The sequence below is a fragment of the Malus domestica genome, chromosome 17 (genome assembly GCF_042453785.1).
Source record: "Malus domestica chromosome 17, GDT2T_hap1".
Taxonomy (NCBI): domain Eukaryota; kingdom Viridiplantae; phylum Streptophyta; class Magnoliopsida; order Rosales; family Rosaceae; genus Malus; species Malus domestica.
Genome location: NC_091677.1, coordinates 10,849,507 through 10,864,925, shown reverse-complemented (window position 1 = coordinate 10,864,925; position 15,419 = coordinate 10,849,507). Strand labels below are relative to the sequence as shown.

The 15,419-nt window shown below is 36.7% G+C and overlaps 2 protein-coding genes and 1 pseudogene across 5 annotated transcripts; all 3 read right to left on the bottom strand.

The window, feature by feature from the left end:
* Positions 1 to 72: 72 nt before the first annotated feature.
* Positions 73 to 2,225, bottom strand: LOC103426009 (uncharacterized). Its single transcript, XM_008364101.4, has 4 exons — positions 2,002 to 2,225; positions 1,784 to 1,883; positions 697 to 1,080; positions 73 to 403 (listed from the first exon to the last, which is right to left on the bottom strand). Exons 1-4 carry the CDS (start codon positions 2,100 to 2,102, stop codon positions 275 to 277), a joined length of 714 nt encoding a protein of 237 aa, XP_008362323.3. The 5' UTR covers positions 2,103 to 2,225; the 3' UTR covers positions 73 to 274.
* A 2,535-nt stretch (positions 2,226 to 4,760) lies between these two features.
* Positions 4,761 to 7,550, bottom strand: LOC103405081 (uncharacterized). Of its 4 annotated transcripts, none has more exons than XM_070817651.1 (6): positions 7,477 to 7,550; positions 7,317 to 7,384; positions 7,043 to 7,071; positions 6,556 to 6,749; positions 6,361 to 6,439; positions 4,761 to 5,920 (listed from the first exon to the last, which is right to left on the bottom strand). In XM_070817651.1, the coding sequence occupies exons 4-6, from the start codon at positions 6,611 to 6,613 to the stop codon at positions 5,053 to 5,055; spliced, it is 1,005 nt and encodes a 334-aa protein (XP_070673752.1). In that variant the 5' UTR covers positions 6,614 to 6,749; positions 7,043 to 7,071; positions 7,317 to 7,384; positions 7,477 to 7,550; the 3' UTR covers positions 4,761 to 5,052. The 4 variants fall into 4 exon arrangements, with proteins under 4 accessions (XP_070673752.1, XP_070673754.1, XP_070673753.1 ...); XM_070817653.1 differs by having other exon boundaries at positions 6,361 to 6,409; XM_070817652.1 differs by having other exon boundaries at positions 6,556 to 6,647.
* Positions 7,548 to 10,398, bottom strand: LOC139193860 (glucose-1-phosphate adenylyltransferase small subunit, chloroplastic/amyloplastic-like; annotated as a pseudogene).
* Between the last annotated feature and the right edge of the window lie 5,021 nt (positions 10,399 to 15,419).

Below are 15,419 nucleotides of genomic sequence, written 5' to 3'. Positions count from 1 at the left end.
TCCCATCATCTTTAAGACAATAGACCAGTTCACTAATGAAACCAATAAAGAAAGGAAACGAAAAGCCATAAGTAAATTTAAACTGTAGCAAAAGCTATTTCATTATCTTCATGGCCAGTTCACAAACTGAGAATCCAGATTAAGTAGTTTTACGTCTAAGCACTATGATGTTGAACATAGATCTATCAATCACAGTAAGAACTGAAAGTTTTTTTCAACCTGATGCACCCGACGATAGATCTTGTCCCAACCTCTAATGTCAGACAGTAGAGGTTTAACCATATAACGCACGCCATGGCTCCCGATCGTCTTTTGATTTTCTTGTTGGATTCCATGTGATCTTGTCTCTTGAAAAGGAAAGGTTCAAAGTGCTTGCTAAAAGTTCTCCAATCTCATAAAGTATCTGAAAAAGAATCCACCTAGAGTTAGACAATATACGAACACTCGGGAAACAGACAGATTCATAGAGAACTATAAGGAAGAGAAAGAAACAAGGCTAAACGACTTATTTTCAGCAGTGGAACATGGAGAAACTGAGCATACACTATTTTTCCCACTCATCTCTCAAGCAAATCGTAGAAATACAAATCACATGGCCTCCAAACCCAACTCGAATTCAATCATATGTCACAAAAATTCTAGGTAAACTGAATGTTGACAGTTGCATTAGATAAAGTAATAAAAAAGACTGTATACCTGAAACTCTTCTTTATCATAAACGTGTTGACCTCTTTGCCCAATAAGAACATATACTGGCAACTTCAAAACACGGACCAACTGAAGAAAGCAAGCCAAAGGTTCATGATGAATCTGCAAGGATGGCTGTGGCTTCTGGGTTTTGGTTGCCATAGCCTTGCTTATGGCTGTTTCTGAACCAATCTCTATACCATAAAGTGAACATTTGCTTTCAAATTTTGTTGCAGATTTACTTTCCCCCTTTAGCTTGGATGACTCTAGGAAAAACGGGGCAACGACTGTGGGAACTGAGGATGAATTCTGCCCTGCTAATTGTGCTAGAACTTCACTAATAGCGCAGGCTAGTATTGGCGGTTCATGGTATTCCATAAGCAGCACAGACACCTGAAAAAGACAAAATTGAAGAGAAATTTTTTTAAAGTTCCCCTAATCTGTTATCTTCAAGATATGTTAGAAGATAAATAAAATAGTTATTCACTCTGTCCTAGTAACTCAAGCTGTTGGAAATAGTAATAAACCGACAAACTCAACACAAATCAAAGCTGTTGGCTCACATCCTAACAACTAAAGCATTTCAGAGCAGTGTAGATGGATAAACTTTATGAAAAACAGAAAACTGCATAAAAAAATAATGTGGAACCTTCCACTGTTATCGTCACAGCATGAGTTCTGAAACACAAAGGAACAAAACTTTTACAAAGTAATTTAATGGGTTTCTACCACTATGGGCATAGAAACCAAATCTACAAGCATTCTTCGAAAAACGCCTGCAACCAGGTCCCTTTAGACCTCACAGATCACTCACAATTCCATAACACCGAGTCGATTTTAAACCCCACATGGTTTTGAAAAACCAGCATCGTTTTCAATTTCAATCACACACAATCTAAACCCCAAATTGTCACAAATTTCACTTTCACCATAAAAACTAGTACACATTTCATTACAAAATACACGACCCATTTCTCAACACCCAAATCCCACATAGAATCTAATCTATACGAGACAGAATCTATACGAATACAATCCCGCTTCTGGGTCCTAAACAATTCCATGAGAGAGAGAGAGGAAGAGAGAGAAGGGGAACCTCATATTGGCCCTGGGGATCGAGGAAGTGGCGAAGGATTCCAGAAGCTTTGCAATTTTGGATTCCATAGCGCTCCAATGAAAGCTCGAAACTTTCTTCTCTGCAACAAATTGGCGCACCGAAATCAATCGATATAATATGAATTTGATCTCAAACTTAAAAGGGTTATTTTTTTTTTTTTGGCGAACCTTAAAAGGGTTATTAGGAAGAGATCTTACACAGTAGAATTGCTTGGATTTGGGCGGAAAGCAGCTGAGATGGCTTCGCCGAAGCCCTCTGAGTCTCTCAGCAGAAACACTACCTTCGAACCAACCTTCATTTTCTTTCTGCTCTATCTTCTAACCAATGTCCGGAGGTGCGCGCACTTGCAATTTCTAGGAGATCGAGTGCCGCTTTTTTTTTTTTTTTTTTTTTTTTTCTGTATTTTATTATTTATTATTATTATTATTATTATTTTTGTGTAGTTTAAATAAGCGGATGAGGTGTTTGGCTAAGCAACACAATGGGCAGCTTAATTTGGTATCGAATTCGCCATCATGATATTCAAACTTAAGAACTCTCACTTCCAAGTGAAAATGAATACCATAAGATCGTAGTACTAAGTAGCTAAATCAATGGCATTTATTTTTTCTTCTTTATGGGGTAAGGTTTATGGCTTGCTTTGATTATTCATTTCCCATTCAAAACTAAAAATTTGTCACTTAATCCTTGAAAGTCACAGAAGTAACTTAATTAGATTGTAGATAGAGTAGACGAAAGAAGACCAATTGAGATAGAATTCAACTTTTAAGGAGTTAAGTGACGACTTTTCAATTTTAGAAAGTACAGTACGATTCGAATCTTGTTTTAGGTGACAAATGAGTAGAATAGACCAATTTCTCTAACAAATCAACTGTAGAATTAAGGGAACTTTAACGAAAAGCTCCCGGTACTGTTCACTTTAACGAAAAACCACATTTTTACACTAAAAAGTCAATCCTGGTACTATTCACTTTACCCTTTATTTTGTCCTTATCATTAAAACTCAAAGTTTTCAAGCCCTTTTCATTAGTTTTCCTTAGAATTAATGGCACGCCGCATGATATATGCTTGATACTTGAATATTGGCTTGAGAAAATTTCTCTATCTTTTCTTATTCTAAAAAATTAATGGCACATCACGTTTGACCTGATAAATATATTTCGGCCAACCTAGCTTCCTCTGTCCATCAGAGCCAACAAAGAGTACTTCGCGGTGGTGCAGTGATGAGATATGAAAGTATAGTGCGGTTCAATACGCGTTTTACGATCATACATGCATATTTTTTATTTTTTCATACAATCTCAATGAGTAGTTAAATTATGCCTTTTTTCCCAAAATGTGAAAGTATATATTGTACACTTTTTCAATGCAACATACAAACTTCACATATTATTTATTGATAAAATGAAAATAAGTCAGATTAGGAAATATTCAAATTTAATATAATGGCTGATGTTTTGGAGAAAAACTTGTGTGAGACTTATATTGTCACTGGATTTTGCTAAGTGACACTACAATCCAATCAAAACTCACCGCATGACAATTCTACAATATAAAACTTTTATTACTTTTTTATATTTAAAGCTCTCATAATTATTTTTTCTATTAATTAATACACACCATGAGATTAATCTAATGTTTTTTTTCCCACTCGTGTCTTCCTTTCCTTTCTTCATAAGAATATGATAAAAAAAAATTAAGCCATTAAAATTTTCTTCCCAAGTCCTTTCAATTGCTGGGAAAAGGAAAATGGAGATGGAAGTTTGTTCCTTTTTCCTTTGTTGTGTAATATTTTTCAAAATCTATTTTTCCTTTTTTACTTTTCACCGACCTGAATGTATATATAAAAATATAGTTTTCTTCAGGTATGTGATTCTAACTCACCTTGTATCATCAACAGTCGGTTTTGGTCACTGGGTTTCCAACATTTGCAATCTTAATCACTTTAGTAAGTTTTGTGTTTAAAATATCAAAATGTTCATTATTATTTATAATATTGTTAAAAGTATATAATTAAATTTTAAATGAACGAACAACTCTTGTAAAAATACAGCTTTTGTAAAATATGAAATATGTGTTGGATATTTTTTTCCATTTCATGATAGTGGGAGAAGATGACTTAATTGTTTTTTTCCATATTCATATGAAGACAGGAAAGACAAAGAGTGGGGAAGAAGACAGTAGAGAAAATTTGGGAAGAAAAAAGAGGGAGAGGAGAAGAGGAAAAAAAAATCACTAAATTATTCTCGTGGTGTATATTAATTAGTAAGAAAAAAATTATAAGAGCTTTAAATATAAAAAATAAAAGATTATACTTAGACTTACCATGTGGTGAATTTTGATTGGATTGTAGTGCCACTTAGTAAAATCCAATGGCAAGTCAAGCCCTACACAAGTTTTTCTCGATGTTTTGACATACATCTCTTAAAAGTTAAGACAGATGAGGTTTTGTTGAAATTGGAAGCAGCTTAGCTAGTCTGAATCCCAGGTGGTTTCAAAATTTGGATGAAGTTTTTGCTAAAATTTCATATATGTAACCCTAATTTGCTAGAATCTCTTGACCATTGATCTTCTTGAACTTTTTCCACTTCAACCAATTTAACACCAGTGAATAAGAAAATCAAAAGTAATTTTGCATGATTTGCCTTGGATTAATCTATCGAAACAAGTGTAAAATGAATCAATTCATCCACCCATTTTTCATGGTTTTGGCTACAATTAAACTCTGGAACATAGTTCAGTGTCGTAACGTTTGATACTTGAATATTAATTCAAAGCATTTTCTTTTCACTTTCTTATCCTGAAAATTAACAGTAATATCGGTCCTTAAACCCTAGCCATATCCACATTACACCAACACCCCTTTAATTTTCCACACACAGAAAATAAAAATGGCAAGAATTTAATAATAAATCCACTTGAAAAATTGCAAGAATAAGTAGATCATGGAATAGCATTTCTAGACCTTAATTTTCTTAATTTCCTGCATATATAATACGAATACAATTTTACATTATTATATATGCCTCCCACCATTCATCATCCTCCAAATACCTTCCCTACCAAAGGCTACCCACTATCCTATAACAGCACTAAACGGGTGACACCAACAGTTAAAAAAGTTCAATTTACAAATTATCAAATGAATATTAGAGTAACCTTATATATGAAGTAATGCTACGACCATAATTTACAATTTTACAACCATTTTCTGTTTTTTTTTTCCTTTTTCTATGAGTTAGTTTCCCTCACTCAATCTTATATGCATGAAGAAACAGGCAGAAGTCAGAAGATGTTGAGTTACTAGTCTGAGTTGAATAATAAGGACTGCTATGATCACTGTCTATGCCGCCGTTGCCATCTCTGTCGTGATCGCTCTCTGATTCCGGCGGCCCTGGCTTGAAAATAAACAGCCCGTGCCCAGTCCCGGGGCTGCTGAAAAGCCAATCGTGCACGTCCCAGAAAACTTGAACCGGTTGCATGTTCACCATTACGGTCTGATTCCCTCTGAATTTCCACTGCAGATTCTTGACATGAATCAACACAAACCCATCTATGCTGATCCACATTTCGGGGTCTATGGAGCCCGATGTTGAGCTCTCCACGACAATGTCATGCTCTTTTATATTCTCATCAAACTTCACTCTTGTGGCAAAACTTTTCTTGGCAAACACGTTTTCTTTTTTGTGGTATAAAAGTGCCTCCACAAGGGCTGGTCTGGATTTTGTTCTCTTGTATGCCTTTTTCTTCATGTCTCCCAATAACAACACAATCTCCTCATCGCAAACAAGAGCAACATAAAAGTTAGAACAAGGTTCTGGGCCGCCGCCAAATTTTGCAGAATGAAGATCCCAACAAACCTCCCCTTGATTCCCTTCGACCTCGAATGACTTATACCCTTTTTTGCTCCAAAAATTCCATGGCTTTAGGTCGATTTTGCACGTATAATGAAAACCGCCGTCTAAGCTATCAATCCGAATGCTGAGGGAATGGTTCATGAGGTTCTTACACCATATGATCGTCACCTTCCGCCAACATGTCGCAATATTTGCAAGGTAGACGCAAGTCACCGTGTTTTGTGCGGTTTTTGTTGTCACAGGGTCTTCTTGATCTTCTCTGCAAATGGTGGAGGCTCATGTAACGATTGACCTCGTAGTGATCGACTCAAAGACTGCATCTTTGCAAATGTAGATGCTTTCTCGAAACAATAATGCTAGAGTCGTGAAATTTGTTCACCAAAACCGATGTATACTTCTGATAGGAGTTGATGATCAGGAAAAATTATAATAATATCGCGGATTGAATAAACATGCGGATTGAGGATGAGAAAGAGATGTGTAATGTTTAAGGTTTGATCGGTAGCAATTTAATAATCAAATATTTATTGCCACCTCCATTTTCATGTGCTACACCAACAAATATGTAAAATTGTTGGGTTAGCAATCATTGAATAGGTTAGGTAAAAAGTTTCACATTGATTTTTTTTTTTTTTCAATTGTGGATCTTGAAGTCTAATGCTAATGAGAATGAAAAGGGATTGGATATTTGGAACTTACAACTTAACCTCTTGGGATCTTTGGGATTCTTGGTGCCCTTGGATATGGCCTATTGACATGGATGGAGATTGATGAGAAACTGGTTTGACAGAGAGAAGAGAGAGAGAGGGGTTGGTGAAGAGAGAGACGAGGAAGATCAAATACAGAAAATAAAACCAAATAAACAAAGCGCTCTTTTTCACAGACGAAATGTACCTTGTTGAACACTTGCTCCCTCTGTGAATGCACAAGTCCACCAGCAAAGAATGCGCATCCAAGCACGAGCAACATGTTCGATAGGATTGAGCCTAAGGATTGTTGAACAACACGAATCATGCCTCTTTTCAGAGCGTAAATTGATATTATCAATTCTGTTGCGTTTCCAAAGGTGGCATTCAGAACACCTCCAACTGCAGAATTAACTCATAATTGGACTTATGGATAACATTTTTGGATCAACAAATGAATACTAATTGTAAAGTTAGTGCGACCGCTTTCAAAATTTAGGGTTAAATGTGAAAGGAAACATGTGATGCAGGTGAAGTACTGGCTGGATGAAGATAATTTTAGAGTGCTCAAACCAAACTTACAAGCTTTATGAAGATTTATGGAATCTGGCATTGATCAGTGACTCAAACTTGAAGCTTTATGAAGACTCTATGGAAATAGAAAAAATGGATATTTGCATTTACAACATGCTTACCTGTTGGTCCAGTATAGCAAGCCAGCTGCCTGCATCAAAAGAAGCCAAGCTTGTATTAGGTACTCAATAATGCATATTGATGGCAAATTAAGTTGATATGGATGTCCGTCTCATGTGCACGCGGATTAAACCCTAATATGCTAAAACACTAACAAATGTTGTTTTCTAATACATCAAGTTAACTGGATGGTTGTTCAAACAAGGCTGTTGGATTCCACTTGTAAACATTTCTTTTTGTGAACAAAGAATACAAAGAGAATGCAAGAAATCTTACTCTGTGGCATAGACTAATCGCTCCGCCAAATGTATGATTCCCAACAAGCTTAAAAGAAAGACCTAACCCTGAAACGCGTTAAAAAAATCAAATAAACTAGGCATACAATTGTGTGATGATCCGAGAGATTCGCACGCAGAAAAAGATAGTGAAAACTCACATGATGGCCGGTTAATTTATCAACCACGATTGCTACGATTGCTAAAGGGCCAAAAGGAATGAGCAAATTAATTTTGGCAGAGAAAACTACAATCCTGATGCTATCGACAACACTATTCTTCATGACATGGGGACAACAGTCATTTGCACCACCAGAATATAGAGCCATGCGGGGAGCCTCGTCCAATGAATGTTTCTCGCCCCCAACTAGGCTCTGATCCTCGAACTCAAACACTGATTTGGGCTGTGTTGATCCCATCTGTGGAGTCGAAATCTTTGTTACCAAAGATTATCACTGCTACCAAAAGAAAATGCCTTTGATACTATATACAGCTAAAGAATTTAAAGCTGACCTCAGCATGGGAATTTATTTTTATTGTGGCTGAATCGTTGTTCCTGCTATTGTTGTCGTTGTTGTTGCTGTTGTAATGGTTATCAGAATCCATGAAGTGGAAGTAAAAACTCTATGCCAAGAAATCAACAAGAATTCCATCTCCAAACATGCGCATCACTGCTACATCACATTCTCCACAATCAACACACATACATAGTATAATAGAAATCAACATGAGATCTAAAAATTTTATGCCTATACACACACATAATACACATAACATCTATGCATATACTCTCTACCTGTTTTTAATAAAGACCATATCCAGTGGCGTAAGCAAGTTCGTTAGTGCAGCGTGCTCCCCTTCTGCACCCAAACTCGACTTCGAATACCCCTCCCCGTTCTTTACTCTAGATTAAAATATCCCTTGAATCAAAATAAATCCCATATGATTTTTTTGTCAATAACATGAATTTAACAACCCGAATAAAAAAATATCATGCATCAATATACGAACAGGAATACTAAATTGGGGATGAATGATCATAAAAGTTACAGTATAAAGTTCAAAATTAGGCCGGAATACTAAATCCAGATCAAACTGATAGCATAACATATGAATTGGCCAAACAAAACAGGAATACAAACAAGTTATAGAATAAAAGGTACCTGAAATCTGGAACTGGTTTTTTTGTTATCCCCAAGTTTGCGTTGTAGAAAGCTGAAAGCCTCAATGGTACCAATATCTTCCCAGTAGCCATCATACAAATAAGCTTGAACCTGTAGGCATTAATAATTAGTATTTTGGGAGATGAATATTCGGATGAAGGGTAGCGGGGGACAGAAACTATGGAACTGGGAAATATTTAGCAGATCATATAAAATCAATTTAGGACACTATCTTTTTCAGTACAAAGAGATTTGTTCAGTTTCGAATGAAAGATATTTGCAATTATGTAATACCAACAATTATTCCAATCTTTTCCACCTCTTTTGATTGATCTTTCATAGAAATTACAGAATAAAATATATGAATGAAAACTTACTCTCAAACCAATGGAAGTTGCGCCTGGAATAACTTCACTCCCGAAATCATTTGCACCAAGAAACTTGTCTCGAAGTAGATCTAACATCACATTTTTGCTCACAACATATATACCCATGCTGGCAATATAAGGCATCTCTTTTGCTCTCTCATCATCAAGACCCAGGATAGTAATATCAACCTATATAACAAAAACAGAAACAACAACATTTTGCATCACTAATCAATCACACACCTAAACCCACAAGCGATCGAAGTTCACAATGAAACGAATATGTAATGCACTAAATAATGAAAAACAATCTGCAAGTGGATCGTTCACCTTCATAGCTTTGAGCTGCTCCCCTTTAGGTTTCTCAGCAAACTCAATAATCCTTCCCTTTTCATCAATCTTCATCAAACCAAAGGCGGTAGCGCGCTTCTCATCCATGGGCAGAGCAACCACAGTGATGTCTGCATCAGTTTCTCTGTGCGCCTGAACAAACCTCTCATAGTCCATCCTATACAAGTGATCCCCAGCAAGAACTAAAAATTCCAATACATTGTGCTCCTCAAACAACCACAAGTGCTGTCTCACGGCATCCGCGGTACCCTGTAAAGCACCAAAACCAAATATCCCAACTCAAAAACCAATGAAAACCAAAAATCCATACTCAAAAACCAATCGAAACCTGATTTCCAACACAACCCCACAATTTGAAACAAGCTTTTTCATCACCTGAAACCAATTGGGATTCTCGGGGCTCTGCTGAGCAGCAAGAACCTCAACAAAGCCTTCATTTTTGTAGCCACCCATGTTACTGGCATAAGCACGAGAAAGATGGCGATTGAGCCAAGCGGAATTGAACTGGGTCAGCACATAGATATTGGACACGTTGCTGTTGAGGCAATTACTGACTGGGATATCGATCAGCCTGTAGTTTGCTCCCAATGGAACAGCAGGCTTCGCACGCTTCTTGGTCAATGGGTAAAGCCTCGTCCCAGCTCCCCCACCCAGGATAATCCCCAACACACTCTACACATTAACACAAACAAAATTCCCAAAATTTCAATCCAAACAAGAACACATTATGCGACTGCATAGAAACAAAAGCACGAAATGCGAAAGAGAGGGAGAGAAATGAATCACTTACCCGGCTCGCATCGGGATCAAGACACGTCTGGGAGTTCTTGGAATCGGAAACAGCCTTCGGAGAGACAACCAGCGGCGGGCCTCTGTGAGTGGGGCATTTCCTCGTACAGGTGCTGGGGGCGGGGCAGGGATTTTGGTCCCGGAGAGATGAGAACCGCTGAAGGAGAGGCGGCTGATGTTCTGGGTCTGCTTCGAGTTCGGCAACACCGACGATCGCGACGTGAGCACTCCGCTCGCTGCCATTGAAGAGGACGTGTTCGTCGCGGGAATTTCCGTCGGGGGATGATTTCCTGGCGGACGAGCACACAGCTCCTGAGAGGTCGGCGCTGGTTGAGGGCTGCTGTCGGGCTTCTGCTTTCTTCTCGGGCTTAGTCGAGCAAGTCTCGTCGGGCAAATCTTGATCGGGCAAGACTCATCGGGTGCTGAAAGAGAAGGAGAGTTAATTTGAAAGGTGTCTTTGTGGGCCTTAGGTGTAGGGGCTCACAATCAAGATTAACTTTGAGGTGCTCAGGCGTGCCACTGCTATCTTCAGTATGGCAGATGTCGAATGGATATTAAGTTTTAGTTGTGAATATGCATATGCCCGAGAAACCGTGTTAGATATAACAGATGCCTTTGTGAGGCCTTAGGTGTAGGCCTTGAGGCTTCCTGTCAAACTAAACCAGTGCTTGAACATATCATATTTAGTCTTCATGGTTGCGAGAATCTTATCACTATTATATTTCTGATTACCCGAGTCTGAGAAGTGGAACGAACCCAAATTGATGCCTTTGTGGGGCCTTAGGTGTAGGCCTTGAGGCTTCCCATTAGAGTTTGTTCCTGTGCTCGGACAGGTTAGACCGCGAAGTAGAATAAATCCAAATAGGTGCCTTCGTGGGGCCTTAGGTGTAGGCCTTGAGGCTTCCTATCAGAATCCATTCCATACTTATGCGTTCTATGATAATCATGACATAATAGAAACAAAATTAGGAGGTAGGTCGATTACTTGCGCCCCAAGTAACTTCGGACTTCTCGTTTATCAAGGATTGTTGTGGATGGGTTAAGTCCACATAAAGTTCTTTTTTATGCCTTGAGGCCAAGAACTTTTAAACTGATCAGATTTACATGCCCGCAGGCTTAGGACTTAGATCTGATTTGAACACTGAAGATATATTCAAATCGGATTCAAGTACTGAGGAAGCCTTTTCATCATGATTTTGCTAGAAACAACTTGTATATAACTGAAAATATACAACATATTACTAGGCTTTTAAAGAAAGAAAAGACAAAGACAGAGCAAAGACGGTCGGGCAAGATTAAACCTTATCAGTTAAGGTTGATCTTCTTGCAGATTCCTATCTTTGTGGCTCTGTCAAATGTCTGAAAGCTTAGAGGGAGAGAGGGAGGGAGAGGATACAACAGTGAATCGATACTACAACAAGTTTGAACAAGGTAGCAGAGCTATTACAGAGGTTGGAAGAGAAGATTATCCCGCGGGGGATAAAGGTTTATCCCGAATAGGATGAAGGCTTGGGCTGACTACAACTTCGTTTGAAGGCAAATCTGGCTTTAAGCAGAGTTTTGGCTTGCATTTGTATGTTTGATTAAGTGTCCTTGCTTCTGCCTTCTCTTCCTCCTTTTATAGACAACTTTGGCTCGGGTTCCTGTAGCAACAGCCTTGCCCGAATGCGGTTTAGAGGTGATGACTCATCAGCTTTTTTACACGGATGCCACCAAAAAGTACTTTATTGGGCTGTGCAGTCTGATCAGCCTACACCACTTGGTCCTTGGGTAGGTAAGCAAGTGGCCCTTTTCCTGCTCCCTAAGTTTCGTCCGGGCCTTTGGTTGGGCCGACTCCATCCCTGGCCCAAAGTTCAGTTTTATCCCAAACAGGACGCCATGTAACATGAAATTTTGAGAGAGAGCTTCAGAGAGTTGCAGAGGGAGACGGTGGAGTGTTTGGGACCGCCAGCTGAGATTTGATGACATTTTGGGATGCGTTTGCCCTTCCCATTTTAGTGTTAATTACGCAAACCAACGACAAATCTAAGAGGATGGCGGAAAGGGTATTGTTGACTTTTTACAACATGTTAATATTAGTAGTTATTTGACGGAAGGAAAGGAGCACCAAAAAATCTGCAGAAATCGCCAGTATTTAAACAAGTGGACGTCATTAAACGTCAGGTAACGGTGGATGCATCAATGGAAGAGTGACACGTGGCATTTGGGTTTTGGCCTAAGATTTTGTGTCACATGTCACTACTTTTGTTTTCGACCGTCCTTTTTTTTTTCTTATATGGTTATAAAATTGAGATGTTAAATTATAAAGTAAATTGTAGCAATGGTTCCTCAACTTTAATTAAATTGGAGCAATGGTCCCTTAACTAAAAATCTATTACCATTGGTTCTTCAACTTATCAAAACGTGTAGCTATGGTAATTTTTATCAACTTTGTCAGAATTTTGTTAAAATGAGTTATGTTAGAATGACCGTTGCTACAATTAGCTTAAAATTGAGGAATCATTTCTCCAATTGGGTTAAAGTTGATGGATCATTTCTCCAGTTGGATTAAAGTTAAGGGACCATTGGAAATGGATTTTTAGTTGATGGATCATTTCTCCAATTGGATTAAAGTTGAGAGATCATTTCTCCAGTTGGATTAAAGTTGAGGGATCATTGGAAATGAATTTTTAGTTGATGGACTATAGTTGCACATTTTGATGAGTTGAGGGACCAATGGTAATAGATTTTTAATTGAGAGACCATTTTTTCAATTGAGTTAAAGTTGATGGACCATTTTTCTAATTGAATTAAAGTTGATGGATTATTGTTATAATTTACTCTAAATTATGAACTTAGCAACCTTTCGAATCTTGCCTGACAAACTCACAAACGACGATGGCAATTATTGGTATCTACTTTATCCTGTTGACAATATTTGCTAGGAGTTGTGATTGGTTGGTAGCGTATATTAATTTGGATTTGGATCCTTACTTGAGTCAATGGAAAGGATCCTCCTGATCAAGCATTGTGGACTGTTAGATTTTCATCCAACGGCTATAATTATTATAATTTTAAAGGAACCCCCTGTTTATTATAACTTTAAAGGGACCCCCTGTTTATATCCGTTGGATTTTCATCCAACAGCCCACAATGCTTGGTCAGGAGGATCCTCTCCATTGGCTCATAAGAGGATCCAAATCCTATTAATTTACATTGATGGATATTGAAGATATACCGTGTTTGATATAGTGTAAATATTTTATCAATGTTAACTAAATAGGATTACTTTTAATTATATAATATGCTATATTTTTTTAGATTGACTTACATTTGGTGTCTTTGCCGTGGCAAATATTTCATATCAATAATTCATTGGGATGTGATAAAGTTATACGCATGAAAATACGTTATTAGTAATTGAGAAAAGTGTCGATCTCGTCTTGTTAGCTTGGTGAGAGGAAGCCTCGAGACCGCATCTTCTAGCCAAATAGGGAGCGATCACTCAATAACGAACACTAACACGTGTGAAACAATATTTTTTCTTAAAGATGTTATATTCACACTTTTCAAATTACTTTCTCTACATAATTAAGCAACATTTGACGACCACTACATTAAAGGTTGTTGGGCTGAAATTTTTTAGCCTAGCCAACCCAAACCTACAGGCCGAGTCGGGTTTTATTTTGGTCGTACCGTCTATTTGATAAATATACTCTAGCCAATACAACGTTGAGTGTTGATCCAACTTTAAATATATTTCTTTAAATAAATCAAAACCCACTGAAAATTGTCTTATGGTTTGACTAGCTGTGTAATATGCCATTCCTCATGTGGTACCTCCAAACTTCGATTTCGTGTTCAATTCACTTGACTCTTGGTCACTCCCCTTAGATTTGACAATGAGAATAGAGGCTAAAACACTAAACGCATATCCATTTATTCTCTATTTTTAATATCAAATCTAAAAATAAAATAACCATACATTGATCACTAACAAACATATTGCCAATAACCCCAAGAATACTAAATGAAGACCTGGCATTCGTGTTGTGTTTTATGTGTTCGTGTCGTTTTCGTGTCATACTCGATATCTTAACAGGTCGTATCGTGTAACACCCATTAAAATAAACGGGTAAAATGACCTGACCCAAAATCGAGCTGATAATATTAACGGGTAATATGACCCGATCCGTTACCCATTAAAAAATATATATTTTAAACCAATAAATAATCAAATGAAAAACATAATACTAAATAAGTATATACATACCATATTATCACATCCAAAACATAAAAATGCATTTTTCTTTTAAGTATATTTTCGCTTACCTAAATTGATCAAATGGTAAAATTGGAAAATATTGGAATAGAGAAGGGGTTTTTTTCATCCAAAAAAGTTCTAATAATATAAGTGAAATAGAATCTAACGGTACAGATTTACTCTCATTTATCTTATGATTGTTATTTAAGTAAAGTCTTTAATAGTTTTTTAATTAATGTAGAAGTGTAAAAAATATAGAAAAAATATATAAACGCTCGTAATGACAAGCTTTACAACTTTCATGAAGAGCTTAACTTCGAAATTTGCCACTATAATCATATAAATCATAGATCAAAATTTAACCGTTGATTGTTGTTTACATTTACGCTTCATTGTTCTCAGCAACATTTGCTTTTTCAGATTTTCTTTTTAGAAAACATGATCTATTGGAGGATGTAGGAAGATGAACGGTTTGGATCGTTGATATTATATTCAGAGTTTTACGGTTAGTGAAAATATTGTTTGATGTTTATAAAGTTTCTACAAACTATATGACATCGACTCATATTTTAGTTAACCGTAAATATCGAAACGTGATATCAAAGATCTGAATCTTTCATCTTCTTACATCCGCCAGATGATCATGTTTTCAAAAAAGAAAATTTTAAAAATGAAATTCAGTAAGAAGAATAAAGCGTAAATGACAATTGACGGTTAAATATAAATTTAAAGTTTATGGATTATATTGTTGGATTTCGAAGCTGACCCCTTCATGAAAGTTGTAAAGCTTGTCACTATGAGTGCTTGTATTTTTTTTACATTTTTTACACTTCTACAATAATTATTATTAATTTTATTAATTTTTCCCTCAAATAAAAAACATTATTCATGAGGGTTTGGAGGATTTTAAAAATCTAAACGATAATGTAAGTGTAATGATTATCTACTTGTGGAGGAATAATCATGAATCACGAGTGTTTAAATATTCTTTCACATTTTTCATACTTGTATGTATGTCTTCTTAGTTCTTACCTATACAAATACTATACTAGTTTATTGTAATTTTGGACAACAACATGTTAAGTAAAATTTATCCTAGTAATGATAATAAAGAACTCTCATAATAAAAATAAATAATGACTAAAACATTTTTTTTAACTATATAGAATAATAATACAAAACTATATATT

Excerpts from the sequence above, each read along its gene's own strand:
- LOC103426009 (XM_008364101.4), bottom strand. The coding sequence starts at position 2,102 with ATGAAGGTTGGTTCGAAGGTAGTGTTTCTGCTGAGAGACTCAGAGGGC. Across the intron at positions 1,884-2,001 it reads AATCCAAGCAATTCTACTGT|AGAAGAAAGTTTCGAGCTTT; the intron begins GTAAGATCTCTT and ends AATTTGTTGCAG. Across the intron at positions 404-696 it reads ATGATAAAGAAGAGTTTCAG|ATACTTTATGAGATTGGAGA; the intron begins GTATACAGTCTT and ends ATTCTTTTTCAG.
- LOC103405081 (XM_070817651.1), bottom strand. The coding sequence starts at position 6,613 with ATGCGCATTCTTTGCTGGTGGACTTGTGCATTCACAGAGGGAGCAAGT. Across the intron at positions 6,440-6,555 it reads GGGAGCAAGTGTTCAACAAG|TTTCTCATCAATCTCCATCC; the intron begins GTACATTTCGTC and ends CTGTCAAACCAG. Across the intron at positions 5,921-6,360 it reads AGATCCCAAGAGGTTAAGTT|AGAAGATCAAGAAGACCCTG; the intron begins GTAAGTTCCAAA and ends CACCATTTGCAG.